General features: G+C 38.2%; 1 protein-coding gene across 2 annotated transcripts in view; it reads left to right on the top strand.

Annotated features, from left to right (window-relative positions):
• The window catches only part of Katnal2 (katanin catalytic subunit A1 like 2), a 79,151-nt gene that overhangs the window by 13,543 nt on the left and 47,900 nt on the right, over positions 1-17,708 (top strand). For both annotated transcript variants that reach the window (XM_048806265.1, XM_015482236.2), the window contains exons 2-4: positions 10,140-10,210; positions 15,968-16,134; positions 17,421-17,463. In XM_048806265.1, the coding sequence (XP_048662222.1) occupies positions 10,140-10,210; positions 15,968-16,134; positions 17,421-17,463 (281 nt within the window). The remainder of the gene's footprint in view (positions 1-10,139; positions 10,211-15,967; positions 16,135-17,420; positions 17,464-17,708) is intronic.

The following is a 17,708-nucleotide window of genomic DNA, read 5'->3' as shown; positions in this document are numbered from 1 at the left end:
TTTTTAGCTCTTTTTTTGTTGTTGTTTTTGTTGTTTTGTTTTTTATTTAGTGAAACAGTCTGACCGAGTTGCTTAGGTTTTTCATAATTAATTTGCTCAAGATTACTTCAACTCCTTAATATTCTGAATCATTCTCACATGCACTATTTTTATAGGTGTTCTCCTCTGTGCTAGCCTCTGTCTCTTTTTTTCCATGGTTAGTGACTTGTCTGTGAAACCATGTTTTTTGTTTATTTCCACCTTTACCCTTGTAGATCTGTCTGATCACTTCCTCATGGTTTCATTTCCTGCTCCATCTTCTGTGAATTGTGCGTTTTCTTCCTGTATTTTATACCTTTTCTTTTTCCTCCTAAATTACACATTGCATTGTTACTGAAATGAGGTTCTCAGTCTTACAGGAACCCTCAAACCAATAGGAAAACCAGTGTCTTAGAGAAGAAGTTTGGAAGGAATTAAAGGCTTTATTCTGTGCCCAAATATAGAATAGAATGTGCTTTGTTTACAACTTATAATCTTAACTCCAGGAGTAGTTGGGGGTTAATGATATAAACAGAAATAATGAAGGAGATTTAGAAGATTATTAATGGAAAGAATATTCCTATCTTTTTCAGGAATGGGCAGTGATCTTGCAAGTACCACCTCTCCTCACTTCTTTCATGATTTGGTGTTTGCAGTTTTGCTATTTGATACATGCCTTTAATCTTAAAGAGGGGAGAGAGGAAGAGCATTGAGGCAAGTGTAGGTCAAGTTAACTTTGTATTGTAGTTTTTAAATGAAAAATTTCCCTAATATTCGACAGTGTCTTCTGACTAGAATCTGACCCAAAATCAAAGCTACTTTAGAGACACAAACAATGTGAACACAGAGGTGCCAAGCCATTTCTTCCCATTCAACCACCCATGCTTACACCCCTCTGTATGCCCAAGAATGGAGATAGTGTTTTTAGTAAAAGCCAGCTTCAGGTCCCTGAAGAGTAACCTAGGTGACTGTTATCATAACCCATCTACAAAGCTAGTGACAACTAATAATGTATTGCCCAACTGTGTGGCCTCCAAAATTAGTGATCTTTAGCTAATGAAGAAAAAGGGGCTGGTGTTATAGCTCAGAGGTAGAATGCTTGCCTAGCATGAGTGAGACACTTGGTTAGATCCTCAGCACCACATCAAAATAAAATAAAGTTATAATGTCCACCTACAACTAAAAAATAAATATGTGTGTGTGTGTGTGTGTGTGTGTGTGTCTTTAAAGAACAAGTGACGTCTGGGGATTATCCTCAGTTGGTAGAGTACTTTTCCAGCATGCACAAGGCCCTGGGTTTCATCCCCAGCAACAACCCCCCCCCCAAAAAAAAAATCAAGAGAATCTAAAGGGTTTATTTAGGTTTTCCCACAGTAAGAGCAGCACATCAAGGGACTGTCATAGTCTTACTATATGAGCAGTTTGCATTCTTTAGTCTTCAGTTCTGTTAGAACTAGAAAATCACCTTTGTAAATGTGATTTTTTTGGGTGGGGAGGGTTACTGGGGATTAAACTCAGGGGCACTCAGCCACTGAGCCACGTCCCCAGCCCTATTTTGTGTTTTATTTAGAGACAGGGTCTCACTGAGTTGCTTAGTACCTCGATTTTGCTGAGGCTGGCTTTTGAACCCAGATCCTCCTGCCACAGCCTCCTTAGCTGCTGGGATTATAGGCATGCACCTGGCTTGTTCCATCTTTAATATTAATAATATAGTATGGAAAGTCCCCTGTGTTTCAATAGACTCTACACTTCCTCTCTGAAGTACCAAATTCTATGACCAATTCAGAGTCATGATTAAAAGCAAATGTCCTTTTCATGGAGCACTTGTACTTTTGTTCCTGAGCATGCTTGATCAATCCCGGCTTTGTATTAAATGCAGTAAATCTCTCTCCTGGGTCTTCAAGCACTCTTTTAGATTGTTCTAGCATTTTGTGAGGTTGTGAAGCCTTCAAAATTTAGGAAGTTTCCTGGTAGAATCGGGAGGTAGTCAGGAAGCAAAAAACAAATTAGAAGCTATAGGTATATATATTCAAGCTTTTAAGTGAATATTAGATGCAGGGGCTATAGAATAGAACTACAATAAAAACATTTAAAAGAGGAGATGTGCCCTTTTTAACTGTTTGTTTTTGAGATAGAAAGCTCAGTGCAAAATTTAGATCTCATTATAGAAATTGAAATAAGCTCATGCAAATTAATCTCCATTGCACCCGTAAAAAGGAAATTAAAAGCACTAATGTTTCATGTGGTGTATATACAGTAACATTTCCTAAATATCTTCTGGTTCTAAAACTGGGAATGATATTCAATGCTTCCTTTTCCTCAGGCTACAGTATCATAGGATTCAATTTTGAATCTGATAATGGAGGCATTTTTGTGGTACAATAGCCCACAAAGGAAATGAAGGAAGAAGTAAACAGTCAGATTATTGAAACAGGCAAACGAGACCCCTAGATTAGATGTTCACTTCTGGGCCTCCTTTCTTTGGTAGACAGAAATTAATTGAGCATCTAATTGTGTCCATTTCAGGGGCTCACCATCTCTTAACAGTTTAAATCAACCATTTGATGGTAGCTCATTCTTAGTTTTTTTAATTCAGAAGATGATTTTCTATGCTAATTTGAATGGCATGGGTGGAAAGATGTAAATCTGGAAAATTTTACACTTTTAATTAACAAATTTGTAAGACCGTGTTCTGTGTATGAAGTACTAGAAGCTCGTCTTAAATATTTAGTGCTAGGTATTTGAGTGTCTTCTCATTTCTACTTTTTTTCTGCTCTTAATAAATGGTGAATTTCCATCCAAGTTGTCTGAAAATAAGTCACATTATCATTTCAAGGCCTGGCCACCCTAGAAACAACTCACCCATTTGAAGTATACAGTTCAACAGCTGTTAGTATTATGCACAGTTAACATCCTTGGCCACCATCAACTTTAGGACAAATTTCATCAGCCCCTCAAAACCACTCTGTACCCCTTAACTTATTTTTTTGTAATGCTGGGGATTGAACCCAGGGCCTTGTCCCTTCTAGGTGAGTGCTCTGCCACTGAGCTACATCCCCAGCCCCAATCCCCTTTTAGACATCTGTCCCAGGATCTATTTTTTGTCCCTCTAATGAGTTTTCTGGCCTTCTTCAGACCCTCCTCATCTTTAGGAAATTCAGCCAAATCTAGTGCAGCATGTACATTGTGGGGGAGCTCAACTCAAGTACTCTTTGCCTGTTTTTTTTCTCAGCAACCCAGTCTTAGAGAACATTTGTATAAGTACTTATTGACATTAGGAAAAAGCAACTGCGTCCAGAGTGGAGGCTGGAGAGATGTGGAAATACATGAACAAAGCAACTCACAGCTGTTGTGCATCCACCAATCACTGTCCCTAAGTTGGCATAGCACCCCATTGCTTGCAAAGTGCTTCCCAGGCTTTGCCCCATGTGAGATACAGAGCACCAAACCAGACCCTCTAACTGTGGGTGGGTGTGAAGATCATAAGACATGGGCAAGTCAGTATACCACATAGATCTTTCTATAGATAGACAGACAGACAGATATGGGCTAGATTAGCTTTATTTATAGCAGGCCTATGGATATTCAGAAATTACAAGGTATAATCTATGGGATACACTACTCCTGTTGCAGCAAAATTTTAAGCATTCTTTTTTTTTAATGTTCATTTTATTTATTTATTTTTATGTGGTACTGAGGATCAAACCCAGTACCTCACACCTGCTAGGCAAGCACTCTACCACTGAGCCACAACCCCAGCCCCAGGTGACTCATTTTTTGAAGGAAGTCTAGCCAGTCATTATTCAAAATAGTCACTAACATTGTGTGAGACTAGACTTGAAGAATTGTGAGATACACCATTTATTTGTTATCATGGCAATTAAGGAAGACCATATAGCAAACCACAGCTGTTTGGTTTTGGCTAATTTGGCAGTCAGGTTTTGGCAAGTTAAAATAACTCTTTTGATCTAAAGAGAACATAAAGAGGTAGAGCAGAGAGTGAAGAGAAATTCATAAAGGGGGAAAAAATCAGGCCCAGGATCTGGGGTTCTGCTCCCAATCTTGCTTCTTCCTAATGTTCTTCTGAATCAGGAGTTCCTGACACTCAATGGTCTCCACGTACCTTTTAGGCTCTAAAATTCCTGAATCCAAACTCCAAGCATGGGTATGAGAATTTTTTTTTTTTGATAACTCATTTCTTTGTGTTTTTGGTTTTTTTGCCTCTTAATCACAGAATAGAAGCTTTTATTTCAGCAATAAAAAGAATGAAATAAGTGAAATCTATAATGATTAACATTAGGCATGCACCTCTACCTGAAACTGCTGTTGGTTTGTTGTTGGTTTTTGTTTGTTTGTTTGTTTTTGCAGGTTTCCCTCTCAATTCTTTTCTTTTAAATTGATTTTATTTTTTAAAATACACAACAGTGGAGACTATTACAATTCTTATTACACATGTAAAGCACAAGTTTTCATATCTTTGTATAAAGTATGTTCATGCCAATTCATGTCTTTATACATGTTTTTTTAAAATATTTTATTAGTTGTTGGTGGACCTTTATTTACTTTTATGTGGCGCTGAGAATTGAACCCAGTGCCTCACACATGCTAGGCAAGTGCTCCACCACTGAGCCACAACCCCAGCCCCATATACTTGTTTTTTTTTTTTTTTTGCATTACAATTCTTATTATACATATATATGGATATGAGAATTTGTACATTTAGAAACATAGAATATCAATCTTATTTCTTTCTGTTTATGAGCAGTTATATTTTTCTTCTGAAAACTTGATTTGGACTGAATGTTATAATGATGTCATCTTTATTATGCAAACAAAATCACTTTGGAACTTTCTAAATTTCATCAAGTTCTTCCCTCTCCTACTACACTAGATGGCACTATTGGTGAAGAGAATCAAATTTTAAAAAAAAGGAAGCCTTTGATGGCCAATACTAATTCAAAAAGGACCTACTTTACAATATCTTAGACTGGGATTCAAATTTGGACTAGAGAAAGACTCATCATAAATCTATATTGAAGACAATTTTAAAATAGGACTTTCAGAAATGCTTTGAACAATGTGATATGACCTGCCAAGGGATTACTTTGAAGGAGAAAACATTCTTTTAAATGTGCTGTGAACCTCACTGATCCAAGAGTTCCAAATCCTTGCATTCAACCAACCGAGGACCAAAAATATTTAGGACAAAAATTGTCTTTACTATACGAGAACAGACCTTTATCTTGTCATTAACCCCTAAACAGTACAATAAAACAATTTACATAGCATTACATGGTATTAGTTATTAAAAGTGGTCTAAAGATGAGTCGGAACACATAGGAGTATGCGTGTGGGTTATAGGCAAATATTACATCATTATATATAAGGGACTTGAGCATTCTCAAATTTTGGCATCTATGGCAGGTAGATGAGTGTCGGGGGAGGGAGACTTGGAGTCAATCCTCTATCAATACCTGGGGTCAACTTCATTAAGTCTGACAAATTTGTTCAAAAACAATTTATTACTTTAAAAAAATACTTCACTTTTTAGAGAATTTTGTGTTCAGAGCAAAATTGAGCAGAGTTCTCAATACCTCCTGCCACTGCCTTTTCTCCGTTGTCAACATCCTGTTGATCTATCAATGAATTTACCCTGACACATTATTATTGTCCAAAGTCCATTTTGCATTATGGTTACTCTTAGTGTTTGTTACACATATTCTGTAGGTTTGGACAAATGACATGTATCTATTATTATAGTATCATCTAACAGAATAGTTTTTCTGCCCTAAAAATCTTGAGTTCCTCCTGTTCATCGCTCCCTCCTTCAAGCCCCTGGAAATCCCTGATTCATCAACTGTCTTCATAATTTTGCCTTTTCTAGAATGCCTTGGAGCTGGAATCACACAGTATGTAGCCTTTTTTTGAATTGGCTTCTTTCACTTACTAATATGCATCTATATTTCCTTCATGCCTTTTCATGGCTTGATAACTCATTTTCTTCTTTGCACTGAAAAATATTCTCTTGTTTGGATGTGCCATAGTTTACTTATTCATTTACCTATTGAAGGACATTTTGGTTGCTTCCAAGTTTGGGGTATTAATGAGTAAGCTGTTATAAACATCTGTAAGCAGATTGATTTGTGAACATAGGCTTTCGGTTCATTTGGGTGATGCTAAGGAGTGTGACTGTTGACTCAGATGCTAAGAGCACATTTGGTCTTTGAAGAAAGTGCCAAACTCTTCCAAAGTGGTTGCACTGTTTTGCATCCCCACCAGCACATTCTTGTCAGCATTTGATGTTGTCGGTTTTTTGGGTTTTTCATTGTTATTTTAATTTGCCATTCCTTGATGACATATGATATTATATTTTCATTTGCTTATTTGCCATCTAATATATCTTCTTTTATGAGGTATCAGTGTTTTAGAGACCTGAACTCTGGACCGAAGTGATCTCAGGGGTTCTCATGCACTGATGCTTGTGATCCCACAGGAGGGGTTTCATCAAGTCGCACAGAGTACAGACAGGAGTTTATTAGAAAGAGTGAGAGTATAGATACCCAGTACAGGCACCAAATGGACCAGCTCTCAGGAAAAAGGGCATAGCTCCTGTAGAGTCTGGGGTTTTTAATAATAATAAAACAAAACCTTCCAAGAATGAGAATGTGGGAATTTCTAACTATGGCTGATATAGTTATCAAAAAAAGACTCAAACTAAAGAATGTAATTTCGGGATATCAGAGTTAAAAATGAGATCCTAAAAGCTTCCAGGGAAATGTGAAGTTTGGTTGAAATCTGACTTTATGCATTTTAAGTTTGTTTTAAAGGTTTCTTGGTACACAGGGAACCATACCCTAAGCTGATGTGTAAACAAGCAAGTAAGTACTGCATGAGTAGTTGGGTCTCGTACCAAGCATTGAAGTTCAACGAATCACAAGCAACCAGTTCCAGCTGTGTTCACGTAAGGCACATGCAAGCTGAAACCAATGGGCTTTCTCTGTAAATCACTTCCATTTTCTGTACATCACTTCTTTTTCTCTAGTATAACCTCCCGTGTGGTGAGGTGGGGGACATTCTGAACCATTTTTTGATCCAGACTGCTGATAGATTCTGGAATCATTAAGAAAAATCATTAAGAAAAATCTGCAAAACTGGATTTGTTGTAGCTTTGTCCTTTTAATAGAAGTGTGTAGGGGAAGGGGACCCATTACATGCAAGCATCAGATAAAATATGATAATATCATGACCTTGGGATTTTTTTTTTTTTTTTGGCACTGGGGATTGAACCCAGGGGTGCTTAACCACTGAGCCACACCCCAAGCCCTTTTTATTTTGAGACAGGGTCTTGCATAGTTGCTCAGGCCTCACTAAGTTGCTGAGGCTGGTCTTGAACTTGTTATCCTCCTGCCTCAGCCTCCCAAGTCACTGGGAGTACAGGCCTGTGCCATTGTGCCTGGCTCCTTGTCATGCCCTTTCAAATGATCAAATTTAAAGATAAAACATTTTCAGGCATGCAAATATTTAACAATATTTACTTTACATCAATCTTTACTCAAAAGAATGTGTGCTATTAAAACAATGGAGTGACCAGAAAAGGGAAACCTGAGTTTTTAGGGAATCTGACTAAGGAAAGTTACAAAGGAAATTGTAGCGTCAGTCCATACAACAAGCTCATCCAGGAGCACAGATGGAAGGCAGAGGCTCCAGGAGGGAGGCCATGGAGGGGCTGGGGGTGCAATGAACACATTATCTGATGTAATCAATGGTGGGGAAAGTGACATAACTTGTTGGTGTTTGGTAACTAGTAATAGTATGTGGAAAGTAACCCAATAAAAATGAAGTAATTACTCATTCAAAAAGAATTGTTGCAGCTGGCTGTGGTGGCGCACACCTGTAATCCCAGTGGCTCAGAAAGCTGAGGCAGGAGGATAGAGAGTTCAAAACCAGCCTCAGCAACTTAGCAAGGCCCTAAGCAACTCAGCAAGACCCTGTCTCTAAATAAAATGCAAATAAGGGCTGGGGATGTGGCTCAGTGGCTAAGTACCCCTGGGGTTCAATCCCTAGTGTTCCCCACTCCCCAAAATACTGTTGTATGGGAAAGGAAGATAATCATAGAAATATTTGGCTCAACAGTTGAAAGGAAAGTGACCACAACACTCAGAGCAACCAAGAGAGCTTTATTGCAGCAGTGCAAAAGAGGAGAAAAAGAGAGAGAGAGAAAGAAGGGTGGGGGAAGAGGAAAGAGAAGAGGATAGATGGAGAGGGAGAGAGCGAGAGCGAGAGAGAGAGAGAGAGAGAGAGAGAGAAGAGAGGCCCAGCAGGAGGGAGTTTTTATAGTCCAAATCTAATGGGGTCTCTGGGTCTGCAAGCTGCCTTGTTGGCACAAGGGGGGTTAAGTGTTTGGCCTTGAGCGGCTGGTTGAGTTTTCAGCCTTGAGCGGGGGCTTGGGCGTTTGGGCTTGAAGCAAACAGGTGATAAAGAACCAGCCAGAGGGTTTGAGAAGCCAGGTCATCCTGCAGCTTTGTTTGGCATGCCCTGCAGACAACCTACTCAGCCTGTCCTGCACCTAACAACAGTGAGTGATATTTACCTGATCCTAATAATACAATAACTGAATATTGATTTAAGTATAAGGGAAAGATAGGATAAGAAGGGTATAAAACAGCTTAATTCTCTTCTACCCAAACAGGAAGTGAATAGTTTACACCTAAATCATATGTCATAAAATTGTGACATTATTTAGTTGTATGGGATTAAATATCAGCAGAAATGACTAAAATAATTAAGGTAATTCTCTCTAGGGAGTAAGAGTGAGTGGTGAGGTAATGGAATGGGGAAGATTTGCTTTTCTTTCAAGTTTTATAGTAGTGTATTATTTTCATCCTTAAAAGGAAGGAAATTTTGGCACATGGCACAACATGGATAGACCTTGAGGACATTATGTTAAGTGAAATAAGCCAAACACAAAAAGGCAAACACCTTGTGAGTCTACTTACATGAGGGACTCAGAATAAGCACACCCACAGAAGCAGAAAGTGGAAGGATGGTTGTCAGGGGCTGAGGGGGTGGGGAATGTAGAATTCATGTTTAGGGGCAGAGTGTCAGTTGGGAAAGATGAAAAGGTTCTGGAGGTGGATGGTGGGGATGGTTGTGCAACTGTGTGAATACAATTAATGCCACTGAATTGTACACTTACAATTGCTAAGATGGTAAACCTTATGTTACATACATTTTACCACAATAAAGACTACCATAAAAATTATTACTATTTAATTTTTAAATAATTATATGCATGTTTATTACAAAGTTATTTTTTAGGAAGTTCTCAATTGTGTGTGTGTGCATACACACACACACAAACACACATAAGTGTTTGTATATATATTTCATGACAAATTTTGGGACTTTAATTTTTTTCCAGTTCTCCTCTGTGTTCTCTTTAGATACAGTTATTTTCAATTAAAGGAAGTATCAAACGAAGTATTTTGTGATGCATTTCAGGAGAATTTGTGATACCAGATTATTAAACACAGCACATTAACACTGGGAATAAAGGTACACATGCATCTGGTTTGAATAAGGACTTTATTATGCTGGAATTTCCGTTGTATGGCCTCTGATGTCCTCAGCATGCAGTCTAGCCACGCAGTCACCCCTGGATGGTTTATTGGAGTTCTTCTCTGCACTTGTGCAGGGACTGGGTGGGACTCTGAGCAAATTAAAGATATAGTGGCAGGTAAGTGCAGGTTGTCACAGCTGATTTCTGGCTCATGGGTTTATTTTTATAATCACTTTCCTTAACCTGGTCCAAATAGCAGGAGTGTATTTGTCTCTTCCTAGTTGTAAGCAATAAAAGGCCAATTAGCTTGACAGGAAGTTCAACTGGTAAAGTGCAATCCTAATTCAAATCATTGTCCCTGAAGTTTACAATTCAGAAAGCAGCTTTGAGAAGAAAAAGACGGTGGAAAACAACTTTATATATCCTTAGAGACTTCAGTGTGCTCCCAGCCTTTATGTCATGCCGCTTGGTTTGACAGGTTGCTGTTACCTTCAAGGGTTTATTGCTATAAAAGCCGGGTTAGGTCTTGTCATCCCATCTAAATTTTCTTCTTTGTTCACAGTGCGAGATGAGGATGGAAGCACGCCGAAAAAATCTTCTCATTTTGATTTTGCATTACTTAACACAAGAAGGGTATGTCACATTATGAACATTACAGAGATGATCCTCTCTTTCTCTGACCTCTGCTTTTCCAGCTACAATTAAAAGAGCAGGTTCATATTTATAGAAAAATTGAGTAGAACGTAGAGTCCCCACACACCCACTCCTTCCCCTGGCTTCCTTTATCATTAATGTTATTATTTTTTTGTGGTTTTGGGGTTTGTGCATGCCAGGCAAGCTTATTATTATTATTGCTGTGCTGGGGATCAAACCCAGGGCCTCTAAGAAGGGGCGCTACCACTGAGCTACATTCCCAACCCGCCTATTAATATCTCGAATTGACAGGGTACATTTGTTAATGAACCAATTTTGATACATTGTTATTAGCTAAAGTCCATAGTTCACATCAGGTTTACTCTCTGTTGTACAGTTCTGAGATTTTTTTGGGGGGGAGGGAGTACCAGAGATTGAACTCAGGGGCACTCGACTACTGAGCCACATCCCAGCCCTATTTAGAGACAGGGTTTCACTGAGTTGTTTAGTAACCACTTTTGCTGAGGCTGGCTTTGAACTCGCAATCCTCCTTCCTTAGCCTCCCAAGCTGTTATGATTACAGGCTTGCGCCAGTGTGCCTCACTTAGTTCTGCGTTTCAACAGATATGGAGTGACATGCATCCATGATGACATTGTCATACAGAATTATTTTGCTGCCCTAAAAATCCTCTATGTTCCACCTATTCTTCCTTCTTGTCGTCCTACCCGATAAATAAGACATACTTATATTGTCTCACTTACCTACATATTTTTCACATTATGCACTGAAAACTTTATTGACAGATCTACTTAGTATACAAAATACTTCTCCTTTCCTCTACAGGTTTAAAGATAGCGTAGAAATGCAATGACTGTCTTCTTAATTATTTTTTTCCTTAAAATATTGGAGATTTGTTTTTGATTCAGGGTCACCTCTGAAAAATCAAAATATGTGTGGGCCATGTTTTTTGAGATTTTTTTTAAAGGTAGTCTTTTAAAATTAAAGAATGAAATTTCTGTAAGTATATTTAAGCATTCTTTTATTATTTAAGTCACTGAAAAATTCGAGGTTTCGTTTTTGGTTTTATTTAAATTTAAGATGCATGCATGTTGGTCACTAATTTTAACTCTATACCTTGAACAAACTTTGTTGTTGACTTACTTTTTTTCTCTTAATTGACAATGTTGTAAGCTGTTTAATTGTGTAAGCTGTTTAACTGCAAAATGTGACTTAATATCAAAATTTTGATAATGACTTTTCTCCCCTAGTAAAGGTGATGAAATTACTACAATGTCTTTAACACAAAAACATCCACCACCCTCACTTACATGAAACACAGTTTTATCAGACATTGCTTTTTGATGTTTAGAATCTAAATTTTATTGAGAAAATGGTTCATTCTGTTTTAGTCAGCTTTTTCACTGCTATGACTAAAAAACCCAACCAGAACAACTGTAGAGGAGGCTCAGAGTTTCAGAGATCTCAGTCCATAGACAGCCATTTTCATTCCCCAGGGGCCCCAATGAGGCTAAACGTCATGGTGGTAGAACAAGGAAAAGGGAACCAGCTCACATGATGATCAGAAAGCAGAGACAGAGAGAGGTCCCCACTTGCCAGATACCAGTATATACCCCAAAGCCACTTGCCAATTCCCACCTCCTCCAGCCACACCTACCACTGCAGTTACCACTCAGTTAATCCCTATCAGGGGATTAATTCACTGATTGGGTTAAGACTCTCATAACCCAGTCATTTCTCCTCTGAACCTTCTTGCATTGTCTCACATGTGAACTTTCACATCCAAATCATAAAAATTCTTTCCCCATAACCAACAGTCTTAAACCAGAGAAATGAGTGGGCTGGCCATCAACTGATGCTCAACAGCTGAATTTCTGTATCCACTCATAGCATTAGGGAGAAAGCAATAAGCTGAGAAGAACAGGCCTGGATTTCAGTCCTTTCTATGTCGCCATTTGCAATGTGAGGATATTCTTGAAATTGATGAGCCAAGCAGTATGAGATGGTCCACGGGTTGTTCTGAGTTATTCTCCAGTCCCTAAGGAAAGCAAATCTAAGGGCAGCATAGGAGAAAGTGCCAGGCATGAGTATGTGGCTCATTAAGGTAGGGAAAGCTTCCTAGCTAAATGCACAGACTTTGGAGCCAGACTTTGGGTTTTGTGTGTGGTGCTGATTGAACTCAAGTCATCACACATGTGAGGCAAGCACTCTATCACCAAGCTACATCCCCTGCCCTTTCAAATATTTTTATTTTGAGACAGGTTCTCACTAAGTTGTCGAGGCTGGCCTGGAACTTGTGATCTTCCTACCTCTGTCTCCTGAGCAGCTGTGATTATAGGCATGTGGCACCATGGCCAGCAGAAGCCAGTCCATTTTTATGTTAAATGCCTGCTCTATTCTTTGCTAATCTATCTTTGCTATTATTTGTTAATCTAGTTACTTAGTCCAAGATCACGTTTAATGAGAATTAAATATGTGCCATGCTTAGAATAGAATAGTACCTGACACAAAGTAAGCTCCTATGAGCATTTGCTATTTTTACTATAGAGGAGATGGGTTTGGATTTTATTATTTTTATATATAACATGGTTTGAAACATATAGAATGAGGATTTGGTCCATTTTACATCATCTTTTGATGGACTATCAGTTCTATCTAAAGAACCCAGAAGTGTGTAGAACATTGGAAACAATAATTTTGTTAATAAGTATTACTTAAATTAATATTGTACTCAGGTGAACTTAGGTTAAACTGAGGTAAACAAGCCCCCTTATTTCGGGTCTTCTCAAACCATCTAATTTGCTATGTGCAGTGGGAATATCTGTGCTAACATATTAGGTATTTAGGGTTCTGCAAACCAACTTGGCCAAGGAACACTTTTTTTTTTTTCCTGAGACTATTTTAGAGACTAGTTTTCTATGGAACTCTTTGAGAATGCTATCTTTGCAGATTAATTGACTCATATGAAACTTAGACTCATCATGCTAGGTCTTAGAACTATGAGCATAATATTAACAGTTGTTCAATAAACGTTATCTGAGTAACCACTGAGGAACTTACTAGAATGTAGATGGGTAGAATAGAAAGCAAGACAAATATATTTACACAGAAAATCCTTGATTTTTATTGCAACGTATGTTGCATTCAAGAAATTGTCTCGGAAATAAGAGCTGTAGAAACAAAAAGACTAGTAAGTCAGTACAACTAACCCTTTTTCAATTTTTATTATGGCCAGAATTTACTGTATACCGCTTAAAACATATGCATTTCCCCAATTTGCCACTAGATGGCGCTTTGAATATCAAATCAATGAAAATTCTACTTGAGCTGATCATTTTCCTGAGACCTGCAGGGAAATGGGTGAAAGAGTGGGTTATCAAGATGAAAAGTGAACAATTGGTATTTTAAAGGACATGTCAATGTAAAGAAAAATATATATATATCTCCTAAATGAAGTTCTGGGAATTCAGCAAAGAGAACAGATTATTGTGGATTGGAATGACCAACCCGGAAAAGTCTTGCAGAGGTGATGTGATCAGGATTTGATAGATATGTAGAATATACATAGAAAAGTGTGACGGGCAGAGGTGCAGAGGAAGAAGGGACATGGCACAAGTGGAACCCTTAAAGGCCAGCATTTGAATCTGCAAGTGGGAATTAGTGAAGGCAGACTCTGGAGGTCATGGATGCTGGTCTTCAGTCCCACACATCCAGCCTCTGGGGCCTGAATGATGTGACAGCCTTCCTCCTGCATCTGGTTCAGTCTTACTTGCTACGGTCCACTCGTGCCCACTGCTCTTTCCGATATTCTGTCCTGTCACTCTGTTGACTAAGAACCCAAGTGGCGCCATGACAGAACTCATTCCAGCTCAAAGAATATATCAGAAACCCGCAGAAGCAAATTTGTTCCTCTGATCATTAGCCTAGGAAGCATGGGGCCTGCAGTCATCTTTTCTAGAAAATTTTAAGTCAAAATTCCACAATCCTGGAAATAGTTCAGAATGCAATGTGATTTAGTAAGGACTACAAGCAACCTAAAGTGCATGTCCTTAGCTTCCTTCTTTGTTTATTTATTGCTTTACAGGTGCATACATGAACTTAGTCATTTCAAAAAACAGAAAGATGTTGAATCATCTCTGAGCATCTTTTGACTTATCTGTATTTTCTAGTTGTTTCCTAAATGGACATGTATTACTTTATACTAAACAAAAATTATTTATTTTAAAAACATATTTTGTTTTCAATCCCTGTAAAATGGGAATTAGGACACAGCATAGTATATAGGCTGACTAACTCCCCAGTCAACGGACTGACTGTGGTTTGTGAATTCTTTAAAATTAGCTTGAGAGCCAGGCACAGTGGTGCACACCTATAATTCTAGCAACTTGGAAGGTTGAGACAGAAGGCCAGCTTCAACAATTTAATGAGACCCACAGCAACTCATTGAGATGCTGTCTCAAAATAAAAAATTAAAAGAGCCAGGGATGTGGCTCAGTGGTAAAACACCTCTGGGTTCAATTCCTAGTACAAAAAAAAAATAGCTTGAGAGAGATAAATACATTTAAAAGTCATTGGCAATAATCATGGCAACCTCTTTAAAGAATAAATTTTCTAATTGACCTGAATCTTGTGGAGAGAAGAGGACATAATAAAAAAAAAAAAAAGTTTGCCTTCCCAGGTTTGAATCAAAGAGAAAGAACTCTAACCTGCAGCAGGGATTCTAGTTTTTTTTAATTGTTTTTTAGCTTTATTTGGACCCCATACTTTTATTTTATTTATTTATTTTTATGTGGTGCTGAGGATGGAACCCAGGGCCCTGCATGTGCAAGGTGAGCGCTCTACCACTGAGCCACAACCCCAGCCCCTCCCTGTAGCAGGAATTCTTAACCTGAGGTCCTTGGATAAAACCTTGAAAATGTATAGTAATTTATGTGTATTTGCACATGTGAAAACTTTTTAAGAGAAAATCATTAGTTTAAAAAAGAAATTAATAACTAAGAATTGAGACCTGGAGAGACATTCTACTTTCAGAGGTTTTTGAGTCCTTGCTTCTCATGGTATCCACTTACGTTGGACAGTCTTACCACAAAACAAGTCAAAAATGACAGTTCAGAACAGTGGTGATGAAGCTACTTACACGTGGAAGCACTTTTCGTGTAATGTTTGACTAACTCAAATTATTGGAAATAACTCGTCCAAGCAGATGACATCTTCTCACACTAAATTTCTTCAGTGATGCTTATTGACATATGCTTGGGATTTCCTTCAGGGCTCATGACACATTGCTTTGAATTGTCCTAATGGAGACAAATCTTCCTTTTGGGGTTGAATTTGGATTTTAACAATTTCCAAATATTACCAAAAATGAATACTGGTAAATAAACAGGTAGGAAATTTAGGCAAACCCATTTTTGGCTGAAGATGAATAAAAGTAATTTATAAGACATTTAGTTGACTCACTTATTTGACTTTAAAGCAAATTAAAATTTTTTGAGCAACGATGACATCGTTCGTGTAAGTATGAAGCTTCCAGAGGCAACTGTTTTGAAAGACATATTTGGATAAACTTAATAAACTAAGGTCCTTACTCTCTAGAAAAAACTCATATATTCTAGTTTTCATCTGCTGATCTATTTAAGGCTTACTCTCTGTATTGAGTCTCTTTGGACTTGTAATGCCTATTTTCCTTTGTTTTTTGTACCCAAAGTTAATTATTTTTTCTTCTATAAAACTACCAGATATATTGATGCAGCCAATGCTTTGGAGCAAGAAACCAAACTGGGGTTACGACGCTTTGAAGTTTGTGACAACATTGATCTTGAAACTATTTTGATGGAATATGAGAGTTATTATTTTGTAAAATTCCAGAAATACCCCAAAATTGTTAAAAAGGCATCAGATACAGGTACATGACTATTTTCTAGATATAAGTTTTTTATTGCATCGTTGTCAGATAGATGGCACTCTGCACCCTGCACTGTAAAGGAGACCAGAAAGATCATGCAGCCTCTTGATCCAGAGCAGACAACCTGTACACGACCATCTGGATATTGACGTCCCTTTAGTCATGTCGGCATTTGTTTGAGGAATGTATGTTTTAGGACAATGAAAGCAAAACCCAAGAGTACCGCAGGTGCTCTTTATAAGACCAGCATTAATTTCTGCAGAGACAGAGTGGGCTTTTGGAAGAGGATGAATGACAAAGACTTTTTCTTGTTAGGAAGACCTATTATCTATCTTGAAAATAACATGAAAATGAGTATTGGTGAAGCTAATAGCTCATGTATAGACAATGAAATGCTTTTGAAAGCCATCAATCCAGATAATGATCAATATAATGCAAAGACCTGATATAGGTTAGCATTCAAGGAGGTTGGCTGGAGGGGAGATCTAAAACCAGGGCTCTAGGTTTTGTAGTAACATTGACTTAGAAGTCTATAAGTGGGGGGAAGTAATTATAAACCAAGGGAGATCATTGTCCTGTTTACAAGGCACTTGTTAAGCCACAGACTTTAACATTTCATGTAGGGACCAGGAAACCAAGAGGAACGTCATTTAAAAATAGCCAAGCCTGAATCTCAGAGCTGGAAGAGGTCTGAGAGGTATTTTGTCTGAGCTTCCTTCCAATGCAGGGTTCAGAGCTTGGATTTCTTGGCCATTTGTTAGGTATGGACCTTGAGTTAGCCTTGCCTCCTAAGCACAGGGCTGCTAGGACTGTAAGACACATGATCTGATTTCTAGATGGCTGGCTGTCATCCTGGTCCCCACATTCTCCTGTGATCTTGCACACCGTGTTTTGATTTTAAGGTAAACTAGGAGAGTATAACTTATGTGTTTCTTACCAGACTCACATAATTTTCGTGAGGTTCCTCTGCACCCCAGCAAATAGATGTAAGTTTTTTTTTTTTTTTTTTCATCACATCATGATGTCAGGTTCATGAAAACTCAATGAAATGGCAGCTGTCAAGCCAACCTGAATTGGAGTTGCCTTTATGGCATGCGCTGTCCACCACATTTCCTTTTTTTCTCCTCCTTGGCAATTTCACTTCTCACTAGATCAGATGGAGTATCTTGTCCAAAAGACTGTAAAACAAACTTTTAGAACAATGTAAAAGGAGAAACATACCCCAGACTACTTTGTCTCCTAAGATTAAATTCTTTCCTTTTCTCCCAATATTTGTTTTGCCACAGGAGAAAATAATTTACCACCAAGAAGTGGAGGGAAGACCAGAAGGTAGAGTGAATAATACTTCGTCTTGATCAGCTCAACTCTGGGAGTATGTGGGATCTTTCTAGAAGAATCTCTAGTGCCTCTCCATGGCCAACTACCAGCAATACCAAACTATGGTCATGTGACCATAGTGGGCTCAGCCATGGAATACCCCCAAGTTACAACTGTCCAGAACATGGACCAATGTTTGTTAGTTTTTCTGGTTTTACTGCAAATAATTGCATGGAGTGATTCTGTCTTTCTAGGCC

This window comes from Marmota marmota, unplaced genomic scaffold, assembly GCF_001458135.2.
Source record: "Marmota marmota marmota unplaced genomic scaffold, marMar, whole genome shotgun sequence".
NCBI classification, from domain to species: Eukaryota; Metazoa; Chordata; class Mammalia; order Rodentia; family Sciuridae; genus Marmota; species Marmota marmota.
Note: the sequence above shows the minus strand (reverse complement) of the source record. Positions and strands in the feature narration are given on the sequence as shown.